The 16,664-nt window shown below is 38.2% G+C and overlaps 1 protein-coding gene across 1 annotated transcript in view; it reads left to right on the forward strand.

The window, feature by feature from the left end:
- The window catches only part of MCC (MCC regulator of WNT signaling pathway), a 200,925-nt gene that overhangs the window by 25,108 nt on the left and 159,153 nt on the right, over positions 1–16,664 (forward strand). Inside the window, 1 exon segment of the mRNA XM_062017600.1 lies at positions 8,490–8,701. Within this exon segment, the coding sequence (XP_061873584.1) occupies positions 8,490–8,701 (212 nt within the window).

The following is a 16,664-nucleotide window of genomic DNA, read 5'->3' on the forward strand; positions in this document are numbered from 1 at the left end:
CTATATAGTATGTCAGCTGCTGATGATCCTTGAAAACTATTATCAAATATCCATGTGGGATGCATAAACTAAAAAACTTTGAAGTTCATTTGACTGCCACTGAGTAGCAGGGGTGATATGAAGCAAAGGAATCCGGCATCTGTCATGGGCATTTTTACATTGACAGTTTCTGTGTAATTGCACAGAGATTATCAGTCAGACCACATTTTGTTCAGGCTTTTTTTTTTAGCTCTTCATGTTTTTTTTAACAAAGAGTTCTAAGCTAGTTGCATGTATCTAAATAAAAGGAACCTTGCTACTTATAGTTTTTTCATTTCATGATAAAGAAAGTAATTGTCAAAAAAAGATCCTAAGAAGTAATTACATCTAAATGACTATTGAACTTTTGTCTCACTTATTATTTTTTTATTATCGATAAAATTGTTCTAATATTTTGCCCAACTTTGCCTAACAAATGTTTCTAGTCCTGTAAGTAAAGAAGCTGTTTGCTTTTTAGTTAAGGTACAGGACTTGGCCTTCTGAATGCCCATTTATCAGTGTGCTTAGTCAGCCAAATATGCATCCATATCTACTATTTTGACCATTAAATTAGTATATATATTCATAAGTTTAATCTTTTATTCAAATACATGAAGAATTAAATTTTTCAAGTTATTGGAATGATGTTTTGTGCTGCTTGGGAATCCACAACTCAAGACTTCTATAATGTATTGTTGATCTTAATCTACACTAATAATGTAAATGAGAGTTTTAACAATTTGCAAGTAAATTTTCTGTAAGTCAAATGGAACGTGAACTCTGTTAATGTTCTTTTGACATTGTTTAAAATCTAATAAAAAATAATAAAATAACTTTGAAAGTGTTGCTGGAGTCTTGCAAATGACCATATGCTACCTCATTCTTTTACTGTATCATTTTGGTAGGAAACACACGAAGAATGTCAGTTGCTGATCAGATCTGTGGGTCCTGTTTCCAGTAATGGAGACGGAAAGCCATGATGGGTACAATGAATGTGTATGAATCATCATAGTGATTGATGGAAGCAGATTGTTTGGCAAATGAGAGCCTATGGTACAGTAGAAGTATAGCTCTAATGATTTAAGGCCGGAAGTTGCCTGAACAGCTGTGGCTTCTGTCACCTTTTTTTAGTGTTTCATGGTCTTATACATCTTACATATAAATAATTCTAATTCTATCTTCTATTATGTTGTATAGATTTGTCTAGCTCTTTAAAGGTAACTAGCAAATTGTGCTTTTTTCTATGATTAAGAATAATTTCTTTCTAGTACTCATTGTTTTTGAAGATGAACAAGAAGTGATACAGTTTATTAGTAAATTCTTTCTTTTGACCGGTGAATATTTTCCATTCCGCTGAAATCTGCATGTACCTACTGATCTGATTTTATACTGTGGATAAATAGTTCCTTAAGCAATCTTTGCCAATAGGTTAGTAGTTAATAATTAATTCATGGACAATTCCCCTGTTGTCTTTACTGAAAGTATGTCCCTTGAAAATTTCATGTGATCATTTATTTACATCATGGATTAAGTATGAAAATAATTAATCAAAAGGATGGTAGAAATTCAGCCCCAAGTTAAGTTTATGGGTACACATGAGAGGTAGGCCAGTTGGGGCTGAGAAATCATTACTTTTGCCTCAAATTATTCCTGTGTTTGATCTTACTGCAAATAAATTGCTTTCAAGAAATTAATGCAGTGATTACATTTACATATGCTATATTTGATTAAAGTGTAAAGCTCCTATGGACTCAAAGGTGTACTGCAAATTTTCTTGATATTTATGAGCAAAGTTTCACTGGGCCAAATTTAATTGCATCCTAACACAGGTGCAGTAGTTGGGGTTTTTCTCTTTTTTATTTTTCCTTGCATGTCTCATCAAGGTTGAACATTGCATCATATTGTGTTGTTTTTTCTCAGCAGGAGCACTAACAGTGTCTCTTAGCTGAGAAAAAACAACTCTTAGAGAGCCACAGAGAGCCTTCTATAGGAGTTACAGGAATTTAGTATGTTTGAGACTTTGACACCAGTACAAATGTCTGTGAAGTTGTGAAATGCCTTAAAAAACTGAAAGGAAAAGACAGAATGGAGAGCAGAGCATGCCTACAGGGGATGCAGGAAGCTGCTCTTGATAGCTGCTGCTGTGAAAAGTCACTAGAACACCTGGCCCAGACACAAGCATGTAGCTAGAGCCTGAGCCTGGTTCTTGGCCTTCTTATCACCGTGTACTTAACAGCATCACATGTCTGACATTCTAGAGTAACATTGCCACTGCCCATGCTTCTTGGTCATATCCAGTGGAAAGAAATGGAGCTGTGGAGTATAGAACTGGATAACCACGTCCCTTCATCAGTTTTGTCTCAGTTTATGTTTTCTGCATGAACTGCGATAAACTTCAGGAACCAAAAGGGTGAAGCGGGGATTTCTGCAGAGGCCATGCTTCATTTAGCTCAGGAATGAGCCCTGTGGTACATCCTACTCTCTAGCTTTTGTAAAACAAGGGCCACCTCTCACCACATTTCCTCTTAACCTTCTTCTAATTTATGTGGTGGTGTGCTCTTCACTTGTCTGCTTCTAATGTCACCAGTGCAGAGCTGACTTGTTACAGTTTATAAAACAGCAAGCAATAGAATGACCATGACAGACAACAACTCAGGATGTTTTATTTGTTTGGTACACATGAATTGAAGTCAGATCTAGATTTAGATGGTCTTAAATGGAAGATAATCTAGGGGGAAGCTGATTGTTCACATATAGAGAAAATTGCCATGTGAGGGGAAAATAACTTTTTTCAAAAGTGAAGTGCATACCGTACCAGTTCTGTACTTGGAAAGTATATTGGAGCTTCATCTAGCTTCTATATGGTTTCAAGGTTTATGTGCCCTTTATCTTATTACTGTATACATATCTTTTTTACTAGAAGCTATTAATTTCCAGAAAAAAGAGGATTATTGGCTCCCTTAGTATAAACTTCAAATGGAATACAAGACTGAGTTCCTGAGTACAATGCAGTTTTTAACCATCAATGTTCTGGTAAAATTTAGTTTGAGAATTAAACAACACTGGCTTCTAGGCAACCTTGGTTTTAGACTGTTAGAAAGTCTTTTCCGTTATCCATTTTTTGTGTCTAAGTAGAGCAAATAGTTGTTGTGTCGCAATGATAGTCTTAAATCATTTGAGACTCAAGGACAGGTATTAGGAAGGTGCCATGGAAAGTACACTTTTTTAAAAATTTCTGTTTGATCATTTGCTATATGGCTACTAACAGTTTATGGCTACTGCTCGTAAGTACTGAAACCATTGTAGCTTACAGATCTCTACAGTAATTTAAATAAATTTGAAGAAGATCATTTGACTGAAATTCCACAAGAATTTGTCAGTATGAATGACTTGGGCTACTGATTTAACAAGTCCAGCTTGTTTAAGTGTAATGAGAGAAACTTTTTCTTTCACTTGGCACAACACTGAACGTTTTACTTTCTCAGGGCTTTATAATGAATGAGATACCTGGTACAAAAAAAAAAAAAATCTATTGTCTATGTTATGATTTAGTTCGTAGCAAGGTCATTTTACCAGCTGGCTAGATGAGGGTAGAACAGCGAATGTCATCTACCTTGACTTCAGCAAAGCTTTTGATACTGTCTCCCATAATATCCTCATCAGAAAGCTCAGGCAGTGTGGCTTGGATGAGTGGACAGTGAGGTGGATCAAGAGCTGGCTGAATGACAGAGCTCAGAGGGTGGTAATCAATGGCACAGAATCAAGTTGGAGGCCTGTGGTCAGTGGAGTTCCACAGGGATGGGTTCTGGGGCCAGTCTTGTTCAACATCTTCATCAATGACCTGGATGAGAGGAAAGAGTGTCCCCTCAGCAAGTTGGCTGGGAGGACTGGCTGATTCCCCAGAAGGCTGTGCTGCCATTCAGTTGGATCTCAACTGGCTTGAGAGTTGGGCAGAGAGGAATCTCATAAGGTTCAACAAGGACAAGTGCAGAGTCCTGCATCTTGGGAGGGAACAACCCCAGTACAGGCTGGGGGTCGTACTGCTGGAGAGCAGCTCTGCAGAGAGAGACCTGGGAGTCCTGATTGATAATAAACTAACCATGAACCAGCAAGGTGCCCTCGTGGCCAAGAAAGCCAATGGCATCCTGGGATGTATCAAGAAGAGTGTGGCCAGCAGATCAAGGGAGGTTTTTCTTCCCCTCTACTCTGCCCTGGTGAGGCCTCATCTGGAGTCCTGTGTCCAGTTCTGAGCTCCTCAGCTCAAGAGGGACAGGGAAGTGCTGGAGAGAGTCCAGCACAGGGCCACCAAGATGATCAGGGGGATGGAACATCTTTCATATAAGGAAAGGCTGCAAGAGCTGGGGTTGTTTAGTCTGGAGAAGAGGAGACTGAGGGGAGATCTTATTAACATTTATAAATATCTAAAGAGTGGGGTCTCTGCTCTTAAAGCTGTATTGAGTGGATGTAATTGTGTGACCTAGAGGCTATTTGTGCTCATAGTGTGTTATATTGTCAGCTGTCTTCAAGTTAGCCATTCATAAGCCACACTCGTCCAAGAAGCTGATGCAGGGCTAATCTTACAGTGCCTCACTTTTCCTGATATCCTAGATCCTTCTAGCAACTAATGCATCTTTAGTGCCCTACGATCTTGATGGCTTTTCTTCTCTATCTTTGAGTAAAGATGAAATCACTTGGTCTGTCAGCATAGGCTAGTAAAACTGACCTTTACCAAACCAAAAAGCCTGTATATATGTATGTAGAAATTGTTAGGAAATAAATAAGAGCTGATGCTAATGACATGAACAGGAGAGCCTGCAAAAGACAAAACAAATATTTCAGACAAGATTTAGTTTGCCCTGCTGTGGTTCTGGCTGCTATAAATGCATCCACGTACACACATACTGTATTCATCTACTCTACAAAAGTCTAGAAACAAAAAGTTCCTGTTACGTACTGATTGTTTGCTATAACATGAATTTCACACAAAATTGACAACAGATCAAGGCAGACAAGTGCTAGCAGGACTAGGAAGGCAATTAAAGAAGTACTGGTATAGAAACTTGTCTAGAATCAGAAGCTTTTATACTGCACTTTTAGAGACGTAAGATGTATCCATTCAAACAAAAAGAAATTGATTTAACTGTCTTACTCTGGAATTGCATTGTTACTTGTATAATTTAGAAACATTTAAATGCTCCAGTATTACTTGGCTGATAGAAATAGTGTGCAACTTTTTTTTTTTTTTTTTTTTTTTTTGTAGTTGTAATAGTATCAGTTTTCCAGCATTACCTGGGAATTTTCATGTCATGTTTTATATGAAGAGCAGAGCAATAGGGAAAATACTCTGGGATACGCATGTTTCTAAACACAGATTCAGGAACTACAGATTGCTCATTATGGGGTCAGCTCTCAGCTTTTGGTGTGCCATCACACCTTCTGGTCCCCTCTTTCAGATTACTACTGTAAGAGCAAGAGTAATACATTAATTACAGCAAAGTACAAGAGTTGTGCATTACTTCCTGACCGAATTTTCAATTACAAATGAAATCTTAGTTTTGACAACTCCTGAGTTTCTCTGAAGAGGCTGAGACTTGAAAGGTGCATGACCCAGGAGGTCAGCATCTTGACAGACAGACTTTTGGAGTCTCTTGAGAAAATAGTGGTTAAATTTAGAGATTAGGATTAGGCCCAAAATAAAATATTGGAAAAGTTTTCCTTTTGTAACAGTCATCTGTCCCTGCATTTTTAGTGTATATGCTTTAGGAGTACAGAGTTGAAGTTTTAAGAAAACTTGGTTTAAAAATACAGTCACAATACAATCATAAAAACCTCAGTCTTTCCTGGATCCGTCTGTGACTGACAGGTGACTTCGGAGCTATGTGAGTGTTGTAAGTTCTTCCAATCAGATATCAGATGGTGTGAAAGCCACTTGGGTCTTCAACAAAGCTACTGCTGTTAATTAAATTACTCTGAAAGCTCTTCTGCAGAACAATGTCATTCGAGTAATAGAAACTTAGTGCACATACACTGTTGAAATATGTGCCATATTTAATGCTGTAAAAAAGATATGATATGATATGATATGATATGATATGATATGATATGATATGATATGATATGATATGATATGATATGATGTGTTAATTCTGTGGCTATACTTGTGCAGATAGAGTTGTTACCCATTATTCTTGTCAAGCCTGGGTGATGTCAGAGCTGATCATCACTACTTTCCCTCAGGCTCCTGAGGTGTTCCTGCTGCTTCAGCTCTGTGTACTGCTAGTTTCTTTGCTGTACAGTGTATTGTACCAGAAGAGGGCAGAGATACCTAATGTTGCTTCCAGTCACTGCTCATGCTACACTACACATGGTGGAAAACATTTCTGGTAGCAGTATCTTAGTTCAGCTCTTTTGGAGCATTTGTGTCATGTGGCTAGGTTAAATATGGTAGTGCAACCTCTTGGTGTAAAAGTAACCAAATTAATCTTTAATTGTTACTGATACCTGTTGTATTTAATCAAGGCAATTATATTAGTATAAATTTTGGTTGTTACTGTTTTGCATTACTTATTTACATATTTAAAGACTAGCATAGTTTCATCATAGTAAGGCAGGGAAACCCTGAGTTTCCTAAATTGATCCGTCATACAAAACAACTTTACAGGGTGTTAGGATGTTGACCTAAAGCTACAGATTATTTACTGTTTTGCTTCACTTCTGGCTGCTTTTCTACTTGTACTTTTGCAGCTTCAACTTTCTTGGAAAGGGGGAAGCATTTTTGTGATAGTTTATTCTACAGTTTATTGTTTCTCTTTGGCATTGTACTGAATAAGTAATAACCACTGATTAGTGAACTTAGAATGCTAATGAGTGTTTGAGAGAGTGAGCTAGCTAATAAAAAGGAAAAGCTTTCAAACTAATAGGATGGCATTACAGACAATTACTTGTGATTTGATGATTGCATGATAGATTTAGAGTTCTACTCTAGTCTGTAACTCTGGATTCTGTTCTGACTTTACTGTTCACTTAAAATGTGTCCTTGGACAAGTCTCTTGTTTATAATCTTTATTTTGCTACATATGAAGCTTTACAGTGCTGCCTGGAGTTCCTAAGTAATCCAGTGTCTATTGTGGAGTATTCTACCATAGGAAATTACTGAGTCTAAAACATAACAAGATTTTTAAAGGAGTGGGACAGTTGTATGGGAAGCAGAAGCACTCAGGAATGAAATAGTTACTGATAAAATAAGAAAATGTAGTTAAATTTTTTTTGGGGTTTAAGCCTGTCTCTGGATGTAGGGAATTGGAAGGACTGTAGACAGAAAAACAGCAGCCCTGCTGCTTCATGATACAGAAGGTTTCTCTGAAGCATTTGTTATTTGTCACTAGCTCCATGATCATATTCTTGCACTGATTCATAGCGAAACGTGATTGATTTGTCTCTGAAACTTAAACTGAAACAGGCAATCCTGAGATGATAAGAAAGGCAGTGGCAATGTAAAAAACATGATGAACCATGCCTCTAAGAGATTCAGTTATTGTGTTGATATTCAGTAAACAAAAAAGTGAATTATGTTTTTTCTCTTCTGTTTTTGATCAGTGCTGTTTTTCAATCTGACATAGTATCTGACATTCTGTGGTTCTTAGATATTGTCAGTTACATTGATTTACTCTGTGCTATGCAAGTGATTTTATACTTCCTTCTGGATCTTGTAATTTAGTAAATGATCAGTGCTTTGGAAATGTTATTACTCTTTTTTCCTTTTTCCTGGCATTGTTAGTATATGCTAGACAGGAAGTAATGGTGGTGGAGCTGTTTGCTTTTTTCTTTCTGGAAAGACAAACAATCTTATTCATATGTCAACAATGTGCCCTGGCAGCCAAAAGGGACAACCATGTCCTGAGGTGCATCGAGCACAGTATGGCTGGTTGGTCAAGGGAGGTAGTTGTCCCAGTCTGCACTGGTGGGCTCCCACTCATGTGCAGTTTTGAGTGCCTCAGTACAAGAAGGACATGAAACTATTGGAGTGTATCCAGAGGAGGGTGACTAAGGTGGTGGAAGGTCTCAAGGACAAACTGAGGTCACTTGGTTTGTTCAGCTTGGAGAAGAGAAGGCTCGAGGGAATGACCTCGTGGCAGTCTTCAGCTTCTTCAAGAGGAGCAGCAAAAGGGAAGGTGGTTCCTCCCTCTGGCGACCAGAGGTAGGACACAAGAAAATGGAATGAAGCTGCATCAGGGGAAATTCAGACTAGACATTAGGAAAAAGTTCTTCACAGAGAGTGGTCAGTCACTGAAACCAAACCTGTCAGAGGTCAAGGAGTGGATGGAGATACTCTCTGTTATATGGTTTAGATAGTTGTGAAAAGAGTAGGGAGTTCATCCTTATGGGTCTCTTTCAGATTGAAGTATTCTGTGATTATGTGCATTCTTGGTACACAGTCCATACTGTAAGATTTTTCCATTTCTGAATTTCAGGTGCCTTATCAGGAGCCAGAGAAAGCTGGGAGTATGATTCAGGAACAAGAGACCTTCAGAATCCAGACATCCAGAGTCATTTTACTCTACAAAAAGTGTTGGAGTATGGTGGAAGCGATGTGACTCAACAGGCTGTTCTGCAAAGACTTCTAGCTCAGGCCTCAAATTTTAGCAGCTCTGCTGGAGGAAGCTGCTTAGAACTTGCCAACACTGTAAGTCTGTTTTGCCTCTGCTTTTGTAGATTTTTAGATTTTTGGAGTTTTTCAGATTTCTTTTTTTCCTGGCTTTTTTTACTACTAGTTCATAGTGTCATAGGATAATTCAAGCTGTAAAAGAACCTCAGGAGGTCATCTAGTCTAACATCCCGCTCAAGACAAAAAGTCTAATGGAAGTGATTGCTGACAACAGAGGAAAATCAATTTCTTTAAGCTACATTGTTAGGAAATAACACTAAATCTGCTCTCGCAATAATCCATTTAAAAGGTACAAGTCTAGGCCTAAGGATGATAGTGAGTGAATCAGCATATAATTTCCTATTCAGTTATACATGTTCCATATCCTTGATTGATTTACTTAAAAACTGCCATTTGGGAGATGTGAGCTCTTTCTTCTTTTTTTTTTTTTTTTTTATTTTAAAGGATGTAGAGTGTACTTGAACAGAATTTTAACTAGAGCTGCTTAAGACCAATATAGATGTGCAAAAAAAGTGGCTTGTGTGCTTTTGTAGAGCTGCTTAAGACCAATATAGATGTGCAAAAAAAGTGGCTTGCGTGCTTTTGCTTCTGCACCAGAGACTGAGTTGCTATGTCCTTTTTGAATCTGGAGTTCATTTGAGTTTCAAGGTGAGTATGTACCAGTATGTCGTCTGTCTATGCTTCTGTCTGATGACTGTTCTGAAACTATTGGCTTTAGTAACTTGTTGTACATTTGTAAATACAAAGAGATAGGTGTGCAGTGTTATTCAAGAATGTACAATGTGAAGACTTCTGCATTGCTGTGACACACAGAAATCTTAAAAATGCTAAAGGCTCATAAGAAGTAAGGATCTCTGTGTATTATGGTTTTCTTTTTGTTTCCATCTTTAAATTCCTTCTATATTTATTGTTAATGGAAGATGCCTGATCTTTTTTTAGCAAGCATCTATTTCTGCTTTAAACTATCCTATGTTCTTTCAAGCCAGAGTAGAATCAGCAGTTTCTCATTTATATGTAGATGAATACAATAATGTGTCCATTTGACACCTGCTGAGCATTGATGTCATGGGTAATACGTAGATTTTTGCTTTGTCTTCATTAAAATAGAGTGAGAAAGGAATTGCAGAGAATGGTTTACTTAGTTTTTCACTATTTGCATCTATTACCTTTAAAAAAAAATTTAATATGAGGGACATACTTACTGCATTCTAAATTTAAACTCCGAAGAGAGATAAACATAGACTTCTTAGAGCTGTGATTTAATATAGGTATTTCTCTGTCTCTTTATTTTACCTAGCTATATTTGCCACAATGACAGGCTGAGCTGCATCCTTTGCATTCATTCTCAGAAATGGCAAATCTCTGCTTTCATGTTTTTGTGGGCTGAGTCCAGAGAATTTTTCCAGTTATACACAAGGACCTGAGCAGACTCATCTGTACTGTAACTGAGATTAGTTAAAAAAAAACTGATGGGAGTTTAATAACTGCATTTCTTCCCTTCAGTTGATTGCATTTCTTTTTGTAAAGCTGCGTAATAGAATGAAAAAGATTTAGAACCAGACACTGTGTGGACATTCCTCTCTGGAACTCTAGATGCTTCTGAAGTTAATCAATCACAGAAGCATTCTTCTTCAGAATGCTTACGAAGAAGCAGAACAGAGTCATTCTCTGTCACCCTGTTCCTGGAAGAACAAGTCCTGGCAGCTTCTCCCGAAGGCCATACAAACACACTCCTGAAAGCCATATTTTTACATTTTTTGGTAGATATTTAGGCCTAAGACTCTAAAGTCTAACAAAGTAACTACTGAATAGGTGTGCATAAATCAGTTAGGTACTTTCTGGTTAGAAGTTAAGTGGCTGTTTTTCTCTTAGCACCTGAAAATGTTTTTCCCTATAGGAGTATTAATTCTTGTTACTTAATTTCCCATTTTTCTTTCTGCCAGCCTTCTTTTGGTTTTAAACCATACAGTCAGACAAAAGACATCCCTGTGGCAGTTATGGACTTCTACAGCATGCTGTACTCCTCAGTAAATACAGAGAGTCTCCATTCTGCCCTTAACATTTAAGTTTTCTCTTTACAAGAGCTAAATGAACACCAGTACAGTATCGCGTTGTTTGGTTTTCATAAAATGATATAATACCTGCTGTGAAGCTTTGTTCCTATTCCTTCACAGGAGCAATGCATTTTTTTAAAAAACACCATTTGAAATGTAACAGTTCATACTCATTGCATGTGTTTTTGTCTGTTCATTTCATGTAATTTTGCTATGCTTTGGTTTATTAACACATGTTCAGATTCAGGTTTTGGTTTGCCTGAGTAATTTATTCTATAGTCTTTATAGGATATGCAACCCTTTTAGAATTTTCCAGATTCACGTTTTTACACCTAAATGCTGAGAACACTTGTCTCTTCACACTTCTTCACCTTAGTACCAATATTTATGATTAATATATTAAACTTTAATGCAACCTTTCACCACTTACTAATGATGTACTTGTTCATGCCAGTAGATTAACTACTACAGCAAATATCCCTGATGGGAACCCTAGTATATGTTCCAAATGTAATAATTTATGGGCTTAGTTTGTATTGCATTGGAATATAAAGAATTGAAATATTCTTTGTGGACAGAAAATAATTCAACCATTTCAGTGGATTTCTTTGTGCATATGGATGTTTGGGAGTTGGAGGTTTTTTGTTTGAACTTGAATTTTCAAAGCTGAACAAGGAGCACTAATATGAATAGTCATATAGCTGTAGGTGGCCATGCGATATTGATGTGTTCCCTGTGGTGCTATCAGGAGGACTACACTCTATTGTAGGAGCTGAAGTATTGCTATTCTCTGAAAGCATCGCATGGGACAGCATCTTGATATGACAGGCATATTTCATATTAGAATTCCAGTGAAGTTAACAAGCTAAAGCAATAAGATTTGGATATGTTTCATTCCCTTTTCCTATTCTCCTTGCATGTGACTAAAATAGACTAGATTATTTTACTTGTTTTTTACTAGACTATGTGTATATAATGCTAATATATATCTGTGTACACACTTAGTTTCTGTTGCTTTGATTCAGCATTTTTTTTTAAGTTTAATGTGTTTGTTGTGACAAGCTGCTACATTTACATAAGTAAAACCAATTGGGATTGTTTCATTTTCCTTGAAGATATGATCTCATACTTTTAGCTGTAACAGATTTGCTGAGAAAGTCTCTGCACAAAAATGTTACATTTTAAAAATGTAACTCCAAGTATGTTGATACATGTTCTCTTTTTTTAACTATCCAGTCCCTGGACTAGTGTGATCCAGGATCCTTTAACCTCTGATTTTGCCTTCCAAACACACTCCAGCTGAATCACTCTTTGAATCACAGAATCATAGAATGGTAGGGGTTGGAAGGGACCTTTAGAAATCATCTAGTCCAAACTTCCTGCAGTAGCAGATTCACCTAGATCAGGTCGCATAGGAAGGTGTCCAGGGGGGTCTTGAAGACTTTTTGTGTTCCAGCATCATCCCATTACTCCTTGTCCTGTCACTGGATACACTAGAAAAAAGGCATGTCTGAAACAGCTGACACCCACAATTTAGATATTTGTAAATATTAATAAGATTCCCCCTCAGTCTCCTCTTCTCCAGACTAAATAGCCTGAGTTCCCACAGCCTTTCCTCATAAGGAAGATGCTCCAGTGCCCTGATCATTTTGGTGGGCCTGCACTGGACTCCCTTCAGAAGTTACCCATCCTCTTGAGCTGAGGAGCCCAGAACTGGACACAGGACTCCAGATGAGGCCTCATCAGGGCAGAGTAGAGGGGGAGCAGAACCTTACTCAACCTGCTGGCCACACTCTTCTTGATGCATCCCAGGATGCCATTGGCCTTCTTGGCAGCATCTCATTGTTCAGGCCAACAACTAAGCAGACATAGTCCTGCTTTATCTTGTTCAGGGCTGTCAATGAAAGATGAATGTGTCTGGGTAGAAGGGCATTGACACAGATTGCTCCACCTGCCAAATCTGCACTTCTCTTCTTAAGGGGAGCTGGTTTTGGAATGTCTCCATCCAGACCAAAACAGAAAGCTAATGCAACAAGATTCTTAATGCATCTTCTTGTAACCACTCTGGTATATGCTCTTTCTCACATATTCCTGTCTGATCTGCATGTTCATGTACCTTGTTTGAAGGTACTAAAGACTTTGTTGAGTCTGTTTCAGTCATGCATCTCTGGACAGTTTCCATTGTTCATCTCTGTGACAGGATGTGCTTTCTGTATAGCAAACTAAGGTGACTGACTAAACTGTATTTAGTTTTCCTTGTGGACTCTCTTTAGGAGATGCAGATACCATCTCTGTTAGAGATATGATTGAAAAATCTGTAAAGTACAAAAGCATATTGGAGGTATTCATACCAAAGCGATACGTTGTTGTGTTACCATTAATTTCTCAGCATGATCACTAGCGGTTGAGAACTTAATGTCTTTGTCTTAGGAAGTGTCATGTCACAGTCTCTAAAAAATAAGTATTCTCACTACTCTACCTGTTTGTTATTCAGGGTCAGTGAATGTTTTCATTGCTAATTTTTCCTCCTAAAGAGCATCGAGCTGCAAATTGTGACAGAGAGCGCCATTATTTTGAAAAGTTTTTTCTTGTTAGTTGGCATAGTTTATACTGAGTGGTAGTATTCCAAAAGTTACTACTATATTTTCAGGACCAGATGCCTTTCCTTTCCCACCTAGATGATCTGCTTCATAATCAGGCAAACCTAACTTGCAGTGATCTATATATAAGAATAGCTTCTGGATATAGAAGAGCACGTTTAATATTATTATTGTGTTTACTTTTATGTCAGGCTGTAGAGCAGCTGGTTCTGGATAACTGCTTGAAAGAGCAGTGATGGCCTGTTTCATCCTGAGTCACAATAAGCATTTCTGTATTCTGAGGTGCATGTAAATGTAAATTAAGTGAAACTCATGTAAATTCAGTACTACTGTCATATTACTGAGCATATAGTGCTTTCTTGCGATGCCATGTTACAAAATGTACTTAGTACTTTAGCAAGAGATTATTACAGAGATGCTTGGTATTTGCTATATATTCATGTATGACATTCTGTGATGAAATACAAAATGCTGAATTTAATCTCTTTGCCTGGCCCTTTGTCGAACACTTCAGACCATTTGACAGTATACCCGTTGTTGTGTTATTTTCTACCTTGCCTCCCAGTTTGGCTGTAAGACAGCCAATTTATATTTCCAGCGTCCTTTGCTGTGTGACTAGCAGGGGTTACGCCTATGAAGCCAACAGTTTCTCCTTTCAAAGACTGATACAATCATATTATCTGCTGATGACAGATATTTGCATGTCCATCTTATGTATATGTTTTGCTTGGGGCAAGTCACTTCAACGTTACCATGTTTAGAGAGTAAAAATTATGCTGCTTAAAACCCCATACAACTTACCCTCCCCAAATACTGTAAACCTCATATATGGACAGCAGTTTTTCTTAAGCTACATTTTTGCCTCATTTTAACTAAGCTAGTAAATGCAGATTTTCAAAAACACCTCATTAAAACCAGTAAGAGTTGTCTGATTGTGAAAGCAAAAATACTTTTGTAGGGAATGAGGAAAAAAGGGTTTTATAGAGGCTTGTGACAGCCTAGGTATACTCTTACAGCTGACCTAAATATGAACCATTTTCTCATTTTATTGAAATCAAGCAGTTATTTCTTTTGCGAAGTAATCTTTTAAAGGGAGGTATCAGGGAAGTCTGAAGACAGAACTGTAGTGTGTGAAATATAATTCCATGGTAGGTTTGTAGGTGTTTATTTGGTGTCTCTGTTACTGAGAACCTACTGTAAATTCTCTCATATAATTTCTGAAGTTTTTATGGTTTTATAAAATAGCAACATTGGCTTGTCCTTGTCTGGGAAAGTCTGCCCCTTTTTCTCCTCCCTGATTGTTGCATGAGGGATGAGAGCTTGACTTTTGCCTGTCAGGGTCCCTGTGGGGGATTTTCACCAAAAACAATTTTGCAGAGTCAAAGATTAGAATTTATGTATGTGAATTTACTAAGGTGATAGATATAAAAAATTCAAGATTACTGTTGATAAATACAGTTACTACAATAGCGCTAATATATGATAAAACGTTAGCAGTACTCATCCTGGGGGTTCATCACCACAGAGTGAAAAAGCATAATTTTAACACAAAGGCATCCCTGTCTTGGTGGAGTAAGAGGAATACAGCCTGTTGACAGTCTCACTTGGGTCTTCAGTCTCTTTCTTCTTGCTGCATCTTTCCCTCTCTCAGTCAACTTGAGAGACAGGGGAACAAAAATGCTCAAAAGATAAATCTAAAAAACATTCTATCTTACTCTCCCTGGGGACTTTTATACCTCAAACTTGTCTGCCCCTTCCCTGGGATGACATTTGATGTGGCTGAGGTAGAGAGTGAGGAATATAGTCACATATGTTTAGCATGTACATTTTTTTTCTCATTTTCATTTTTAGGGGTGTTAACCTAAATATTCATTTAATGGCTAATGAAGCAGTTATCTTGCTCTGGGAACCATGGCATTGCAGAAACTGATTTGAAACTGTTTTTCCTTTCGATCCCATGACAATATAGCCAAACAGGATGGTCTTGCGTATGCAAGGCTTCCTCCCTCTGCTGGTTCTCATGCTGATCTCTCAGGCCTTCACCTCCCAGGACTGCACCAGAAATAAGTGGTTACTGGCACTTTTAACCCTTTGTGTGTAATTCATAGAGTCATAGAATCACAGAATAGTAGGGGTTGGAAGGGAGCTTTAGAGATCATCTAGTAAAACTCCCCTGCAGGAGCAGGTCCACCTAGATCAGGTCACACAGGAACACATCCATGCAGGTCTTGAAGACCTCCAGAGAAGGAGACTCCACACCCTCCCTGGGCAGCTTGTTCCAGTGCTCTGTCACCCACACAGTAGAATAGTTTCTTGTCCCTTGTAATTCTCACACACCAATCTCTCCAAATCTTCTCTATTTTTAAATTAACCTTGCCTCTTCATTGGTTAGGGAAGCTCTGCTCCTTCAGATTCCTCACCCAATCTCTTATGGCCAGGGAAGTTGGGCTCCAGAGCATCAGGTGTCCAATGCTCTTAAGACACCTCTTTTTGGATGGAAGAGAGTAATGCCTTTCTGGTCCCTGTACAGGAGACTAGCATGAGTAAAACACACTTGATTTTGTGTATTTCAAGGAATTTGTTCAGTGCTATAGGCACTTTATAGAATATGTCAGAATTCAGTTACTTGTGCACTGATTGATTTTTTTTTCCAAGTTATTTTGTTAGCAGAGTCTGTTCTGTGTTCCAGAGCCCATGCATACTTTTCCAGTAAACCACATAAGCTGGATCTCTTCCTCTTCTCGCCTTGAAGTCATTTACTTTCCACGTCCTACATGCAATCTATATTACAGTTTCATTTTTGTGGCAATAAAAGCTGTTACTATAAAAATATAGCCTAATGATTACTTAATCTACAGCCCTAGTAAGTAAGAAGGCCTGAAGTTGGAAAAGGTTCTAGTGATTCATTCATAGTCGTGAATGGCTATGTACTATTTAGGAAAGACAGGCCAACAAGATGAGGAAGTGGAGTTGCCCTCTGCATGAGAAAGCAACACTGAAGTGTACTCTGCCTTAGTGGCGATGAGAAGCAGGTTGAATGTTTTTGGATGACAGTGAAGGGGCAAGGTAATGGGGGTGATACTGAGTTTGCTACAGGCCATCTGATCGGGAAAAGGAAGTGGATGAGGCTTTCTTAAACAGCTGAAAGCAGCCTCATGATCACAGTGCCTGGTCCTCATAAGTGACTTCAGCTACCAAGTTATTTGCTGGCAAAGCCACTTAGCCACGTATACATAGTCCAGGAGAATCCTGCAGAATACTGATGACACCCTTCCTGTGGTTGAGGAGCCAACAAGCAGAGGTGTGCTGCTGGACCTTGTACTGACA

This window comes from Colius striatus, chromosome Z (genome assembly GCF_028858725.1).
Source record: "Colius striatus isolate bColStr4 chromosome Z, bColStr4.1.hap1, whole genome shotgun sequence".
In the NCBI taxonomy this organism is placed as follows: domain Eukaryota; kingdom Metazoa; phylum Chordata; class Aves; order Coliiformes; family Coliidae; genus Colius; species Colius striatus.